A 16,559-nucleotide genomic window follows, 5' to 3' on the forward strand; every position below is an offset into this window, starting at 1 on the left:
TGTAGATCATTAGATAGGTATACTTATTTTTAAATTGAATCACCCCAAATGAAAATTAACAAAATTTTGCGGGACTCAGTTAACGCACCAATATATGACTATAACCTTTTTTTTTGGAAACACGATTTACCTTAAATAATTTCCAGCTATTAACATCCCCCCCCCCCATTTTATGAAGTATTTTTTATTTCGCACAGGCTACCTACTGTTTAACGGCGTAGTTTTATTATTATGATTTGAATAAGCGCTTGGCCCAAATGATGGATTTAATTTTTTTGGTCGTAATTAAAAACTTTTAAAGACCTTCATAACTTTTAAACGTTCAAACAAAATGTTAAATGCACATTAATTTGGAGCGGTTTAAACGGCGTTTTTCCGGGTTTCAAATATAGTTATATGTTTTGATGTAATATCCCCGGTCGTATAATATGATATACCATTATACCAAATATTATGACCTATACACTCCGGCGGCCCCGTCGAAGCGGTCACACTGGACGTGACATCATAGCTTATATACATACATAGTAATAATAATAAAATGTATTATGATACGCCGCCGCCGATATCGCCGACACCGCCGACGCCGCCTACCACGGGAGTCTCTCCACTATCGATTAAAGTTGTATTGTTGTTGTGTTACGCGCGCGACCCGGCCCGGCTGCGAGCGCAGTACGCGCCCGTCGGCACGAAAACGCGCACCATCGCTGCCGCCGCAAGCACCACCGGTCTCCGAAGAGGAAAGCGCGCTAAAGTACGCCGCGCCACAAGTTGCAGCAGGACGTCTCAGACACGTCATCGCCATCAAAACCGGCTGCGCGTATAATACGACATACCTACCTATATACCTGATTATTGTATTACTATCAAACGAGGTTGAGTCGCGGTATATACCGTGAATACCGCGGTGTGAGTTTATCGGTAACGATGACGTCCAGCGACGGAGGACTGCAGTCGTGTCGCCGGCCGGACAATCGGAGCGGCAGCGGCGGCGGTGGCGGCGGCGGCCAAAACCTGCCGATAATAATGGCCACCGGTTGTCGGATGCCGCGGTCGCCGTCTCGCGACAAGGACTTTGCGTCGTGCGCCGCCTCCAGGACCTCCACCGGCGCCCATCAACAGCAACAACAGCCCTTCGCCACCACCGCCGTCGTCCTGAACCGCGTCACCAGCTCTTATCCCGAAGCGTTTTTCAAAAGGTATATTATAAAAATAATAATATTATCTACGACGATGTGGATAGGTATGATGATATTATAATATTTACAGGGATGGCCAAACTTGTTTTGATTATGTTGTACTGAGAATATAATATTAATTTTCCTTTGAGGATCAGCTGTCGTAAAAAATTATTATTTTTATTTTTAAGTATCTATAACTAAAATAACCTAATAATAATTAATATAGGTATAGCTACTTAAAAATATAAAAATAAAAAGTTATGTAAGAGTGTTTTACACCCGGTTATGCATTAAATGTCTAAATAATTTCAAAATAAATTAAAATCATACTTTTGGCGTAGAACCGTGTCATTCGTTGACCAGTTGATTGTTATTTAGGAAATAGTCGCTGACTGCTAAACGAAGACGCTGCTCTTAATGATTATCTGAAAATGTTACTCGGTATTCTGTTTTTATAAGCTTCGTGTGAGAAAATGCCATTTTACAGAAACAGGTTAATCCGAAATATGCATGCAACTATATTGTTGTTATTTTATAACATAATATAATATAGGTAATATATAATATATTATAACATAATTATAACATAATATTATTATGTACCGAACAAATGGGGATCGACTCTGAAATCGTCAAAGATCGACTGTTTGGATACCCCTAGTTATATAATGTTGCGGGTAAAGAATAGGAAGTCGGGTATTGCCGTCAAAGTAGGAGCATTATAATATAGTCTACCTTGCCCCGACATATTGTGCACAGTGACCGAATAAAGGCGAGTGAATTCAAATATATATTAAAATTTAAAACTAATATTTAATTAGAAAAAACAAAACAAATTAAAAAATACTTTTAGGGGTACCAACATTATTTTTTATTTAAGCCACTATTACGACAATTGAAATTAACTTAAAAGTTGAAAAATTACAATCAAGTAGCTAGGGAAAAACAAAATATTATTTAACATATTAAACAAAATAGGTATTATTAAAAGCAGTACCTACCTACCTACCTAATTGTTATTAAGTTATTTTTTACCACTATTAGAGTTAAAATGACCATAATGAACTTAAAATATACAATTTAATCAAATATATTAACACGCATTCACATGAAATAATTAATATTTTTACCACTATTATGGAACTTTTGCAACCACACTTATGTGTGTCTTTCAGAAACTCTTATGTTACGTAAAGCGATCATATCCTTATATCCACTCTGCAATTTGGTTAATTTATGCAGTATTATTGTGATAACTGATATTGTAAATTCTACCCTGTGCCCAGTGGCCTGTGTTCAATACGTACCTACGGAGTATAGGCATGTCCGTTCTTTTCATTTAACAATATTATTCAATTTAATTAACTTTGTCCACATAGTATATTATACTTTCACCGATACTTGTACCATGTTCGGGCGTTGTTGGAAATATTGGACTTTCAGTATTATAATTTTCAGATAACAATTTTCTACTTATTTTACCCTTAACGTATTATACATAATTCCGAATTAGAGAATCCTGCGATAGATAGGTACTTTGTCTTCACAAAATCGTTTCAATAGTCCGCTGGCTAAACCGAGGTTAGTCTTATCATTCAGCCTGAAAATGTTGTAATAATTTTAAAAAAACACTGTTTTCTACATAATATATTATAGGTACTTGACATACAATATTATATACTTACAGTTTTTAAGAACTTGACCTATAAGCATTAGCGCACACATATAACATGTTTGGACTATTATTACTTTTGTCTGAAGCAATAGATTTCAATCTAGAAACGCTTTGAGAGAAATTAAATATGTTACAATCTTGTGTCCGGACGTTGTATTATACTATTGATACTAGCCCCGCATTTATATTTGATATGTCTGACATAGTATATATATATTTATTAGTAAAACAATAAATTATAGGTAGTAGCTAAATAGCAATTAAAAATGTTTAGTACCTATACCTATATATAATATGTCAATATAGGTAAGAACAACAAAAATGCCACTAATCACAAGTACGGTTTAATTGCAGAGAAAAAAACAAATTTATAAATATTACCTATAATATTATTATAGCTAAGAAAATCATTTTTTTTCAATATTTTATGGTATTATAAATATACTTACTATTATATAGCAGCTTTTAATAGTTCCTTTATACTTTTGGTGGAAACATATAACGCCCGTCGTCCATACCACCGAGCTACTATACAGGGTATAACACTATGCCACTATGTATACATATTAACATATTATAATATATAAATATATATTAAGTGTAAAAACGTTCAATAATATTGGGCGTTCAGTCTAAGTAGGTAGGTACGGGTTTTCAGTAGGGAAAAATCGGGTTTTATTTTAGTATTTTCCACTTTTCAATTTAAAAGAAGCACTCATTCTAAGTTCATACAGTATATAGAATAAGCTATATCGGTTAGTGGTTACAACGAGAAAAACTCACTGGCCCTTGGAATCGTTGCAATTTTCACTGTACCTACGTAGATACTTATAATATTGAAAAGTGGCACATTACTGCAAGCCTGTATCAACCACTTGTTAAGTTCAACTTAAAGGCGTATTATATAAATTAATTGTGATGAATGCATATATTATACTATATGAACAATTATTTTATTATGAGTGTATGATTTTTGAGTTAATTCAAACATTTTAATATTATGTAGATACGCTCGTTAATCGATATGCAGTGAAAATATTTTAAACGGCCATGGAATTATTTAAAAAAAAATATAGGTATATGGTATTGATTGCACGTTATACATAATTTAATATACATAATTATGCGAAATATTCAATATAAATTAAATATGAATGCATTATACATCACGTGAGTTTTGTCATCATACAGTTAAAATTTTAAAACAGACGAGTTTGGTATAGTAAATAATTAATTGACACGCACTTGTACACTAAAAATTTAGTTAAAATAGTGATTGTCATAAACATCGTCAGATCATATTATTATCATATCGTATGAATATAACAAGCTATTTTACTCTAAAAATATGAGTTAATTAATGTTTTAAATAATATGCATTATGCGCATGAATTATAAAACTTAATAGAATGCAGGTACCCGCTAATGAATATTAAAATAGAAAAAGAAAAATAATCCTGGTAAAAAATGTTATTCAATAAAATAAATTGTAAATACCCCAAATATTTTATACTCTATGATTCTCATAACATTTTATTTACAACGACTACGTAATTTTATTATTCAAATGGTTAGAAATAAAATGATACAAATCTGAAATTGCAATACTTATACTTAGATACACATATCTTTACCTTAATTAAAAAGTTCGTTTTAAATTCTTAATTATTATATTATTTTCGGTTGATATTGTATTACGTTCTATTTTTAAATGTCGAATTAATCAAATAATTTTATAAATTGAGACGTAAATAACACTGACACGTAATAAAATGTTTTTAACCAATAATTGTTTTTGAGATTTCGCTTATGCGCTTTTATAGATAATTAAATTTAATCAAATTGTAATTCAGTAAAATAAGATATTTAATCAACTTAGATATGCCAAGGACCGACATATTTTTGCTTAAAACATTGATTATAAATTTATAAATACCATAGTAGGTGTGTATACCTATAATAGAAGTATTTATAATTAATTATAATATTTAATTGAAAAGTTCATTTGAAGTTATTACTTATTCTCATTAAACTATTCACATATTAAATTACGTTTTGCCATACTATATTATTATATATTTTATGCATAAAATAATTTTTGTTATTAATTTTATGTTTAAAAATTAGCAGAATATAGGCTGTATCAAAAACGTAATAATGCTTCACAGGTGAATAAAATAAAAATGTTAACAATACAAATATGAAATAATATAGAACATGCATTGAAATTATATTCCCAAAATCCTGACGATTAAATAATACCGGTTACATTAGCAAAATAAGCGGAAGGATGGAAAATATAAACTATAAAAGTGGAGCAATGATATCTATGGGAAATTATACTATATCATATGTAAGATCCGCATATAAAATAAAATTTTTTTAACATTTATTGGAATATATTATACAATCTGTAATGGTAGGTATTTAGAATTTACAATATGTGTGAAGATAAAAATATATATAGGTATATGTACAAGACGTGGAGACGTGATGAGAGAAGTCACCCAGCAGTAACACTCAAAATAAAATAAAATAGATTGTTTAAGTTTTTATTTTAATTTAATTATTTATAAAAAAAAAAATGGCATACCTATCGACCCATAATATACCTAATAAATAAACAACATTAATACGTACACAAAGTTTAAGAAAACAATAAATTGATGCATTTATTATATATTTACACATATTTATTTTAACAATAGTTAAATATTATATGCTTTCAAAAAATATATTATTACTATTTTGATTTAAAAAACTGAGACTAAAAATGTATATCCGATAAAAAAGAGAAGAAAATTTAAATTAGTTGTAAAATATTTTGTCACAAAAATTATTTTTAATATATTTTTAAAAACAAAGAATTTTTTTCCTAAAAATATATTACAGTACAAATAATTTAAAATTTAAAATTATCATCAACTTTTATTTTACAAAAATATTATTAATTAATATTACTTTAATATTATTAAATGAATTCAAAATTAATTTTTATTCTTGAATAAATTTAGAAATCATAGTAAGTTATTATATAGTCATTGAAAATTATCTGTACTTTTTTACTGTGGTTTACGTTGGTTTTTTTTAACATTAATTGTTTTCTCTTATATAAAATACTTAATCAAAGTAAGAAGACTTTTCGATATCATAAAATATTAAAATCTCTACGTATATTATCACCGAAGGGTGCAGGTTTCGTCTTGTACCATTTCTTATATGTTATTGATTATGTTGTCACAAATCACCTACCCTTATTTATACCTACCTATATAAGTTGCGTACCACATGCATTGATTTTGTTTTTAAGAATATACAAAAATAAAAAAAGTAATTTAAAATCAATACCAAATTTAAATTTCAACCCACACAAAATTTGTTAGAATCTATAAAAAAAAATTGCCTCAGAAAATTACTTTTATAGAATTGTGTGTGATAGTTTAATTTAGGTTTATGTATTTATTGAAATGTCAGGCTATATAGTAGTTTACTGACTAGTATGTTTGTAAATATGATGCATAAATTCTACAAACACTAACATTATATCACATTTAAAATAAGTTTTTTTTTTAAATATTCGTATTTAATAATACCTATAATAATAGTAATCATTACTCACCAGGTTACTGTTAATGACTGTCGACTGAATACAAATAGATAATTACAATTATGTTATATTTTAGATAAAATAAAACATTTTTACTAGACGATTATTAAATAATTATTATCATATGTGCCTCTGCGTAAAGATCCAAACTGTTTAATGAAAATAGTATATACCTATCATATTTTTCGTTAAATATTTTTGGATTACATAAAATGTTCTTAAAATAGACGTTTTTGAATTTTTCGCAAAACTTCATATAGGTAGGTATATTATAATTAAAATATTTATCCATAGGTATACCGTTTGGATTTTAATTTTCAAACGTATCAAAAATAACGTATAGGTACTCATATTAATCAATATTCATTATATATATATAACTACTTCGCTTTAAGTAGTCGTTTCATAAGCAATTACGTTACGACCTTCGCTCAGTCTTATGTAATCAATTGCAATAATGTTTATCCGTGCAGTATAAGCTATATGTCTAATAAATAATATATTTTGTCCGTAAACAAACGCTGCAGTGAACGATAAAATATTCGAAAAAATATAAATTTTATAGTATAGCAGGTTCCTATCTTAAATCTGATAATATTGCTAATTTATGGAACAGACGTGTTTAGCCGGTAAACAATATCTATGGGTATCTTGCAGTATATGACAAACGCCAAATTTTACATCAGAGCAGTAATATATATTTTCCAATTTAGTATACAACACAATATTATATTAATGCTTAATATAATTTGTTCAATATTTATTTTTCAATACTGAATCGGTTTGATTGTATAAAAGTATAAAACATAATATTAAGATTAATTAATTTAGTACATATTTTAATATAGGTAGTACGCTGTATGTAAAGTCCTAAATTAATATATTATAGTTCACAATATAATTGTTCTGTACAGGTACCAAAGTCATGAGATTGTCGAACACGTATTGATACGTACAATCCTATCAATATACCTATTTATTCAAATACCTAATATATATATATATATATACCTTGAGTGTTTCCATGAAAACTGGATACTCCTATAACTCGGTTACCTACATTACTCAGTGCCCTAAACATATTTTAGAATTCTGTCTGCGGGAGATTTATAATCTAATAGTCTAGTATCATGTCCCGCAAACTGAATTCAAAAATATGTATAGGGTACTGAGTAATATGGGTAATTTCATTATACAGTATATAGGTACTTTGATTTCGCGAACACACGGTATATTGTATTATATATAATACGAATTTATATTTTATGTTGTACCCATAATATTATTAATGTTGTACTTTAAAAATTATTAAAAAGTGCCTGTTGACACAGTAATTTCAAAATTAAATTTCCCTACAACAATGTTCATCTTTATTTTTATTCAATCCTGCCAATAAGCCACACATTACACATATAGGTCATACCTATACCTTACTCAAATCAAATACTTAAACGTTAATATTATTGTTTCGTATGTCCGAACAGGATGTCACAGGACATAACTAATTCGGTGTGGTTCGAGGAAGAGAACGATTTGATAAAAAGCTGCGGGGCACTGCAGTCAGCGCTCGGTCTATCCAAAAGCTTCAGCACCAGCGACATCGCAGACGCGACCAGCATGGACACTGGGTGTTGGCTGGCGGACAGCGAGGACGTCCGCATGCCGCACAGCGCTTCCGAGCTGGCCATAAACAAGTTGCGCATAAACTCGGACGTGCTTCTGATGGCCACCACCATGCAGGGCCGGTTGGGCAACACGTCGCGATCTCTGTCCACGTGCGTGGTGGTCGGCGACATGGCGTCCACGTCGCAGCTGCCGTCGCCGAGTCGGTACTCCAGCTCGCTGCACAACAGCTACGCGTCGTCCGCTTTCAGTCCCACCGACCTAGTGAGATCCGTCAACAAAAAGGTACAGGCTTCAAATTATTATTTGAGCGTACAGGTGTGTGGGTGTGTGTGGGTGTGTGTGTGTGTGTTTGATAGTATATATATACATAATATTAAAAGATAGTAATAGTACATACATACATAATACTACGTAACACAAAACGCCCTGTTATCGTCGTAAGTTCCCCCAAAAAAGGTTTAATACAAAAATAAAGATTTTTTATTTTTATTGATTCAGTATAAGTCATACATATCAATCTATATTTATATAATAATATATTTTATAATATTTACATTTTTTTTTATATAGGTTTTATATATATTGTAATAATACAAATATTCTTATATTAAAGATGCAAAAAACCATTTTTGGGGGACAATATTATAAAGAGCCAACTTCCTCGTGGTGGCTCCTGGGTAACGGCGTAACGCTAATAGTTATTACAGACATACTGTAAAATATAATGGTTGTTATAAATTTACCAACCTATCTAAAATAAGATACGTAATAAATGTTTTGCAATACAATCATCTAGATTAGTTGTTGGTCTTAAACTTTGTTTTTCGAATTTACCAAGTATCGTTCATGTTTATTACGGATCAGTCACGTATCACTTTAATGTCTAAAGATAGAACCGTTCTAAATGTCGCAAAACATCGGCATTGTCAAAATTATAAAGCAGTAAAAAATTATCTACGTAGCTACGTTATAAATTATTTAATTTATTATCTACTTCCGTGCGAGATCTGTATCGACGATTACTGCAGCATATTGGTATATTTTCCGCGATTCGAGATAAAAATAAATATAAGATAAGATAAATTTAATTATTACGTACAATAATATGATAATAATTTACAAAAAATGTAAAATAATATTAAATCCACCACAAACGTCAATGAATAAAAAATCCGTTCTATCATATTTGTCTTATATAGTGGTATTATTATAGTGGTCTTTGGGCATACCTTGGTGTGGCCTTATTAGCGGAGGTATTACAGTTTAGAACCTACGATATACATAATATTATATACTTAGGTAGACGATTTCAGCCTTCAGGGTAACTGGTAAGTAAATTATTTTGGCTCTCTTTACCCTTACACCTGGGTAAACGTATACACTCAATTATCACTCAAGCATCTATTGCTATGTACCAAATTATTATTATTATCCGGTAATGTATATAATATAACAATTAAAACTTGCAATCACCGAAATAGGATAAAAATCTAGATAACGTTATGTGTAATGGCCTAAAATTATGTGTGTAGAACGAAAAAATATTTATTATATTTCAGTCAACAGTAACTGTTGATATAATATTAATTTGTCGTTATTATAGCCACTATATAATGACGGTTAGGTATAATATGTCAATAATATATGACTAAATTGCCGCATAATATATATGTATTTAATAACTATTAACTATGGTCTATAATAGGTAAAATAATTAGTTTTAAATGATTTTTTTTTAATTGCTTGAATTGTGGGAGCTTCTAGGGTCGGAGTCTCTCTTAAAAAAAAGTGTATGCTTACCTACTCCATTTAATCATGCACATTATAATAGGATAATCATATTAAAAAAATTTAGGCACGTGGAGGGTACGAACTGTTAAGTCCCTTCCAGCCCCGCAATATGCACTCACGTGACACCGATACGAGCGTGCATCGATCACTATGATGATGGAGTCGAGGTAATTTTTTTGTAATTCTATAAACATTTTGGTTTTCCTACTGATTTTCAAATACCAACTTGAGTAGATAGCTAATGCACATACATCTTGTCAAACATTCATGTATATAAGGTACTTACGGAGATGAATGCATCGTCAGATGATTTATTGGCCTTCATCAGTCAGCAGGCCACGGGCCGTACCGTATCCGTAAAAATTGGCAGTGGCGATTATGTAGTTTTTTTTATTAAAGGAAAATATTTTAAAATCACCGAAGGAAAAAAAAATTAATTGCTCCGCTCACATTACACTTTCAATACAATAATAATTTAACTTGCATGAAATAAAAATGTTTTTGTCACGCCTGCTCTGAAAGTTTGGTGTTCGATAGCGGTTGAACTCGTTGAAGCGTTGGAAAGCGACCTTTTTGCGTCCAGCGGGTGGCAAAGTGGAAATCCCCAAAAGTGCATGTCACACGTATCTCTTTTGCACAACCAGACACTAAAATCTATACCACGGTCCTTACAAAACATAAAATTTTGGTTACATCTTATAGGTATTCATATTATAGCCTCCATGCATGACGCAGTGACGCTTAAAATAAATAAAACCAAATCTATTCTTTCAAGAAATATTATTTTTGAAGAATAGTCTAGCTGTTGCATATAGATCCTTACCTTTGCCGTGATCGATGAACACAGAGGCGTGAAAAAATAGTACGTGTGGCTCGTGCGGGAAGGCAATTTCAGTCATTCGGCCCTTGCCTGTGGCGTCGTCTGCGGCTCGTACCACACACGTCGCCCGCGACTGAAATAGCTCACTTCCCGCCCTTTCCACACAATATACTATTACGCGTCGTGCAAAGAGGTGCATGAATAAAAGATGTAACCAAAAGCTTATGTTTTGTAAGGACTGTGGTATAGATTTCAGTGTCTGGTTGTGCAGGAGATACCTACACGTGATATGCGCGCCCATCACTTTTAGGGTTTTCCATTTTACCACCGGGTACCTACTATGGGAATTCCCACTTTACCACCCGCTGGACGGAAAAAGGTCGCCTTCCAACACTTCAATGGGCATCAAAAACTAAACTTTCAGTGCAGCCGTAACAAAAAAAATTATAGTCATACTTCGACAATATATAATATTTTTCGGTAAAGTGTTGACGGTTTAAACTTGAATTATTTTTGTACGTGGAAAATGACACACCCACTTTCTAGTCATTAGTCATTACTAATATTTTTAATTTTAAACATAACATCGAACATGCGTCGTCTTCACAAGCTTTTATCGATTTACACGGTAAATGCGATAAAATTATTGTGATAAATTGATAATTTAATACAAAATATAAAAAATCAAAAAAAAAGCAGAAAATGCATTTATTGGTGTATCAAATGTAGCAAAACACTTTTTTATATAAGAATTATTGTTCTATCTTTGTCTGTCCAAAACAAAAAAGCGTTTAACTTAAAATCCGAACCTTATATTATATTATTATAACATAATTAATGATGTACATGTGTCCTCTGCAGGTGCGGCAAAATTATATTCAACGACGTCTACTGATCACTTACAAGACATTGGAACGTTTGTCACTGAGCGAATTCAATTTAGACAAGTCGAGTTCTGGAGGAGGAGCCGACCATGTACCGGACCAACTGCAGTTGTCCGACCGCAATGACGGCACCGGAGCTGCCATAGCCGCCGCCGCGGGTTCAAGCAAATATTTGAGCGTACCGAGGACCGGCAAGCCGCTGTGCCCGGACGACATTGCCGTGTGCACAGACACCATAAAGAGATATCAGCCAAAGGCGTTCACCAGATACGACAGGAACATGTTCATAGTCAACTGGCTGGATAACATCGATCCGCAGAACACCACCGCGGAAGATCAATAAAACACACACACACACGATATTGACAATTTATATTATAATTATAATAATATAATAATTGAAGGACTTGCTGCAAAAACTACCAGACAAGTCGACTTTTTGAAACAGGTTACTGCAGGATCAGCATACAAAACTTTTTGATGGTCTAAAATTTTTTTTTTTATTATACTTATTCACAATTATTTTGAATTCCGTGAAAGATACTGCAGGACATGCAAGACGAACAGTGGACACTGTTGGTTCGTATTTTATGTAGATGTCTAACCTTAATTTCATACAAATGTAATAATATTATATTATAAACTTCAACAGAAACGAACTTATCTGGTTTTTTCCCAACAATCATTTTTTTTTTGTCGTTTAAAACCACGTATTTGACACTAATCGAGACGAGGGATGTATGCATACTATAGTATGTTTACTTATGTTTATTTTTTATGTCATAATGTGACCATTATTTGCAGCAAAATTCAGAAAAGTCCGCGGACTTGTCTGATTCTTGTACCAAAAGAAAAAAATAAATCAAGATACAGAGTCCGTTCATAATAAAAACTATTCCTAACCTACTTATATCTTTTATATTATATATAATTATTAGTATCTACCTATACCTGGTTATTGTACCAACTTATGGGGGATTTTTGTTTTTGGTTTTATGCCGTAAAAATTTACATTTTCAAAAAAAAGCGATTTTAAGGTGATTTTTGCAGCAACTTCTTCTATTTAGTGTTATTGTTATAGTGAAATTCGCGCGCAACTTAATTCGATATGAGCATCGATATCAATGCTGCTAAAAAAAAATTAACTGCTATATTGTATAATATTCTTATTATCTATTATTTAATTATTATCTGATTGTTGTTAATTTGGATGCGGACATCATCGCGTGTGAATCATAATAATATATTATATTATATTAGGTAGGTATTTATGATTCATATAATGAATGCGTTATGACCATATATTATTTTAAATCGATGAATTCTAAATGTTTCGTTAACATATGTTATATTATGCACATATGTCATATATAGACGTGAGTGATGTCGTTTCAAAGACGATTTTTCACTTCCTAAAGTTATTACGTCATATTTTATCAAATTGACAGAGAGATAGAATAATTAATAATTATTAAATCTTGTTTAGGCTTGAGCCATTTAGTTGAACATATTTTTATCAAAACATCTAAGTGTGTTGTTCCCTACTTGATATTAGGTATTTAAGTAAATATCCCACCTTGCATTTGCGTTAAATATATGTTTCTATTAGGAAAACCGAAGAAACATAACATTATGATTGCATGAATTTAAATTTCATATATTTTATAAATAGGTAGTATCCGTGAATCACACGACGATTTAAGGTTGCAGGCTAACTGTTATTATAACATTATATAAATGTTTCATTTTTGGTCCCTACTTCCTAACAAGACTATAAAAGTCTAGCTATTTGATTATTAGCTACCTACATAATATATTTATCCATGAAAGTACCTACGAATATATATCGTCCCTTTGACTTAAAAATATTCCTATTTCGTTTGTACCTATTTGATAAATTATAATTTTGTACCAACCTATCTTAATGTATTGATGTTTCTATTTGTTGACTTATATCTTATAAAGCGTAGGTAACAATATTCAAAATATATTAGGTATGTTTAAGGCATGGTTTAAGTTGGAAATCTGTATAATAATTACATTTATCAGGTAACTGATAAATTATATGTAGACATAATTTAGTTAACTTGTTTACATTAAAGTGATCAGTGAATTTGTCAAGAATCGAAAGTCAATTAAATTAACATTTTTATTACGATTTTTAACAGTATATATACTATATACTACTATAGGTTAATCAATTTACATGTATTCAAATTAATGCTGGAATTGAAAAAAAACCAATAATATAGATATTCTAAAATGTTTTCGTTAACTAATGTCCGCCAATCTCCTTTTGTAAAATATTAGTTGAGGTACGCTCAAATATTTAAAAACAAATTTAAATATAGTACTATGTCTCCTCAGTCCTCACATTCTCTACACTATTACTAAATTGTCCCATTCCAGCATTGTACCTATAACAGTATTACGCTTTGATCAATTTAGACGAAGACTTGAGAAATTTGTTTTAAGGCATATATTTTATTACAACACGTATAACGAACCAAATGATTAAATACAAATCTAATATTTTAAAAACATTAAATTGTTAAAAATAACAAAATTATAAAAGTAAATAATAAATGATGTATAAAAACATTTATTCATACTTAAAAATTTTAGTGAAGCTCATTAATCATTATTATTATAATATTATTAAATAATAATACAAATAATTTATAAAGTTTGATTTGTACTAGCTACTTAGATATTTACCTAAACTGTATTTCCTTTATACATTTCAAATACTTGTTTTTACTTATATTATATGAAGTGGCCAAGCCCATTTATTTAAAACATAATTTTATACTTAAATTTGTATGACATTATGTTGGCAAAAAGTTTTAAATTGACAAAATACAATTTTTATATTTTGCTTGTATTTTAAAAGTATTAATTATATGAATTACCTAAATGTTTTAAGTCTATTTAAAATGCGGCCTTAAATCATGTTACCAATTCAATTTTTTTTTATGTGTTTAATTTATACAACTTAATTCATTATAATTATCAGACTAAATTATATACACCAGTTAAGCTTATATTCTTATAAAATACTATTTTTTTATCTAGGTAATAATAATAACAATATTATTCCATTATTTAAATTATAATAATAATTGCATTTAATAATAAATCTTTTAAAAATGTCAAATCAAATGTTTTCAACTAACGTGGCAGTACAATTGATAACAGACTCACTTACAATCTAAAAACAAAAATAGTAAAATAATATATTATAATGCATGTTGAGCGTAAAATATCTTGTTATAATATAATGACACATTGTTTATGTTCTGGACCCACTGTACCTAGTCATGTAGGTCAGGAGCAGGAAAATCCCTCAGAGTTTTTTTAGGTGTTGGGAGTTGTTGAGTGTTTCAGTGTTTGACGTATGTATTAAAAAAATACTGTTAATGGATAAAATACTAAAATACGCATATTAATTAGGTAATTTTATAATTTGTATAATAACATAATTTAACAATTTTGCCTATTTTGGAACCCTACAAGAATAAAATCAGTTTTTATTAAAGACTTTTTCAATTTTACGGTATTTCTTAAATCCGTCCATATACTAAAAAATACATTTTTCTAATTTTTAAATACTCAAATAATTCTACTTAATATATTATTAATTAAATAATTTTTAAATAATAAATTAACACCGGCATTTCCAACAGATCCATTGAAATATAACCTGTAAGCCTCTAGAATGAAACCATTATTGTATTTAAAAAGTTGTATTTATCAGTACCTACTTAGAATGATCGTGGAAAGCTTAGTATTGTTATGTTTTTTGGAAATATAATTTTGAATTGTATACCTACGTCCTACATACTATTACCTATGTCTATTAATCGCTTGTTCAATGTTTTATATAATATATATATATTTATTTACATAGTTTATAGTATAGTATAGAATACCTATATAGTATTTGCTTATAATTTATCGTTGTCATGAATAGTTTAAATAGTTTATTAATCAATATTCCTACATTATATTATTATATTGATATTGTATTTCATAATTTCTTCATCTTAAATGTAGTACATATTTTGGTTATATTATTGTTATTATTCCAATATATGGTAAATAATATAATATTATATTAATTAGGTACCTATATCAGTATAATAAAAGGTGAATAAGTTTCAGACAAAGTTTTACCTAATGCCTATAATTGGCTATTAGTTACATATTGAATATTTTTAATCATTAAAATAAAATAATACAATTTAAACAATTATAATTAAGCTTAGATTGTTTTAATTACTTATCCATATTATTATATAACTATAATAAGAAAGTGAGCAGTGAGCAGGGATGAATTAAATATGTTAAACCAATTACACATCGTTGGATATACATAATAATAGAATATTGTTATTGTAACACTCATTTGAGTGTTCTCAATTTTAAAATTCGGTTAACACACTGTGCTTACAATACTGATTTAGGGCAGTCTTGTTAAGTATTCAAATACTTTCAAAATACTTTTTTTTTACATTTTGTTCTAGAATACCTACTAAATACTTTTCTCATAAGTATACCTTTATAAAAAAATCTATACCGGAAAGTCATATTACATATTTATGAGCGTTTGAAGTTTTAAATTCTTACAACCTTGGATATTCACCCATAAATTGATTTCTCATCGAACGATTTTTTTGTTTTGTTGAAAGTTAAAAACGAAAAACCGTAGATAATTGAAATTTTCTAAAATGTTTATAATACCTATTATTATTTTCTAATTCAATATTTTAATTTTTTTTTCTTTAAATATCAATTTTATTTTATTTGTTGAGTTGAAAAGATTTTTTTAAAAAAATGTAATATAAGGTTCCTCACACATTGTTTAAAATATTAAAAATACATACCTAGGCAAGTATTTTTTTATAAGTATTTGAAGTGTTCAAATTTCTTTCAACAAAATTTATCATATTGATAATTCACAAAATTATTTTAC

General features: G+C 29.5%; 1 protein-coding gene across 1 annotated transcript; it reads left to right on the forward strand.

Annotated features, from left to right (window-relative positions):
* Nucleotides 1-688: 688 nt before the first annotated feature.
* On the forward strand, nt 689-16,301 carry LOC132935888 (uncharacterized). Its single transcript, XM_061002525.1, has 3 exons — nt 689-1,199; nt 7,948-8,371; nt 11,562-16,301. The coding sequence occupies exons 1-3, from the start codon at nt 928-930 to the stop codon at nt 11,925-11,927; spliced, it is 1,062 nt and encodes a 353-aa protein (XP_060858508.1). The 5' UTR covers nt 689-927; the 3' UTR covers nt 11,928-16,301.
* Nucleotides 16,302-16,559: the final 258 nt, after the last annotated feature.

The sequence above is a fragment of the Metopolophium dirhodum genome, chromosome 1, assembly GCF_019925205.1.
Source record: "Metopolophium dirhodum isolate CAU chromosome 1, ASM1992520v1, whole genome shotgun sequence".
NCBI classification, from domain to species: Eukaryota; Metazoa; Arthropoda; class Insecta; order Hemiptera; family Aphididae; genus Metopolophium; species Metopolophium dirhodum.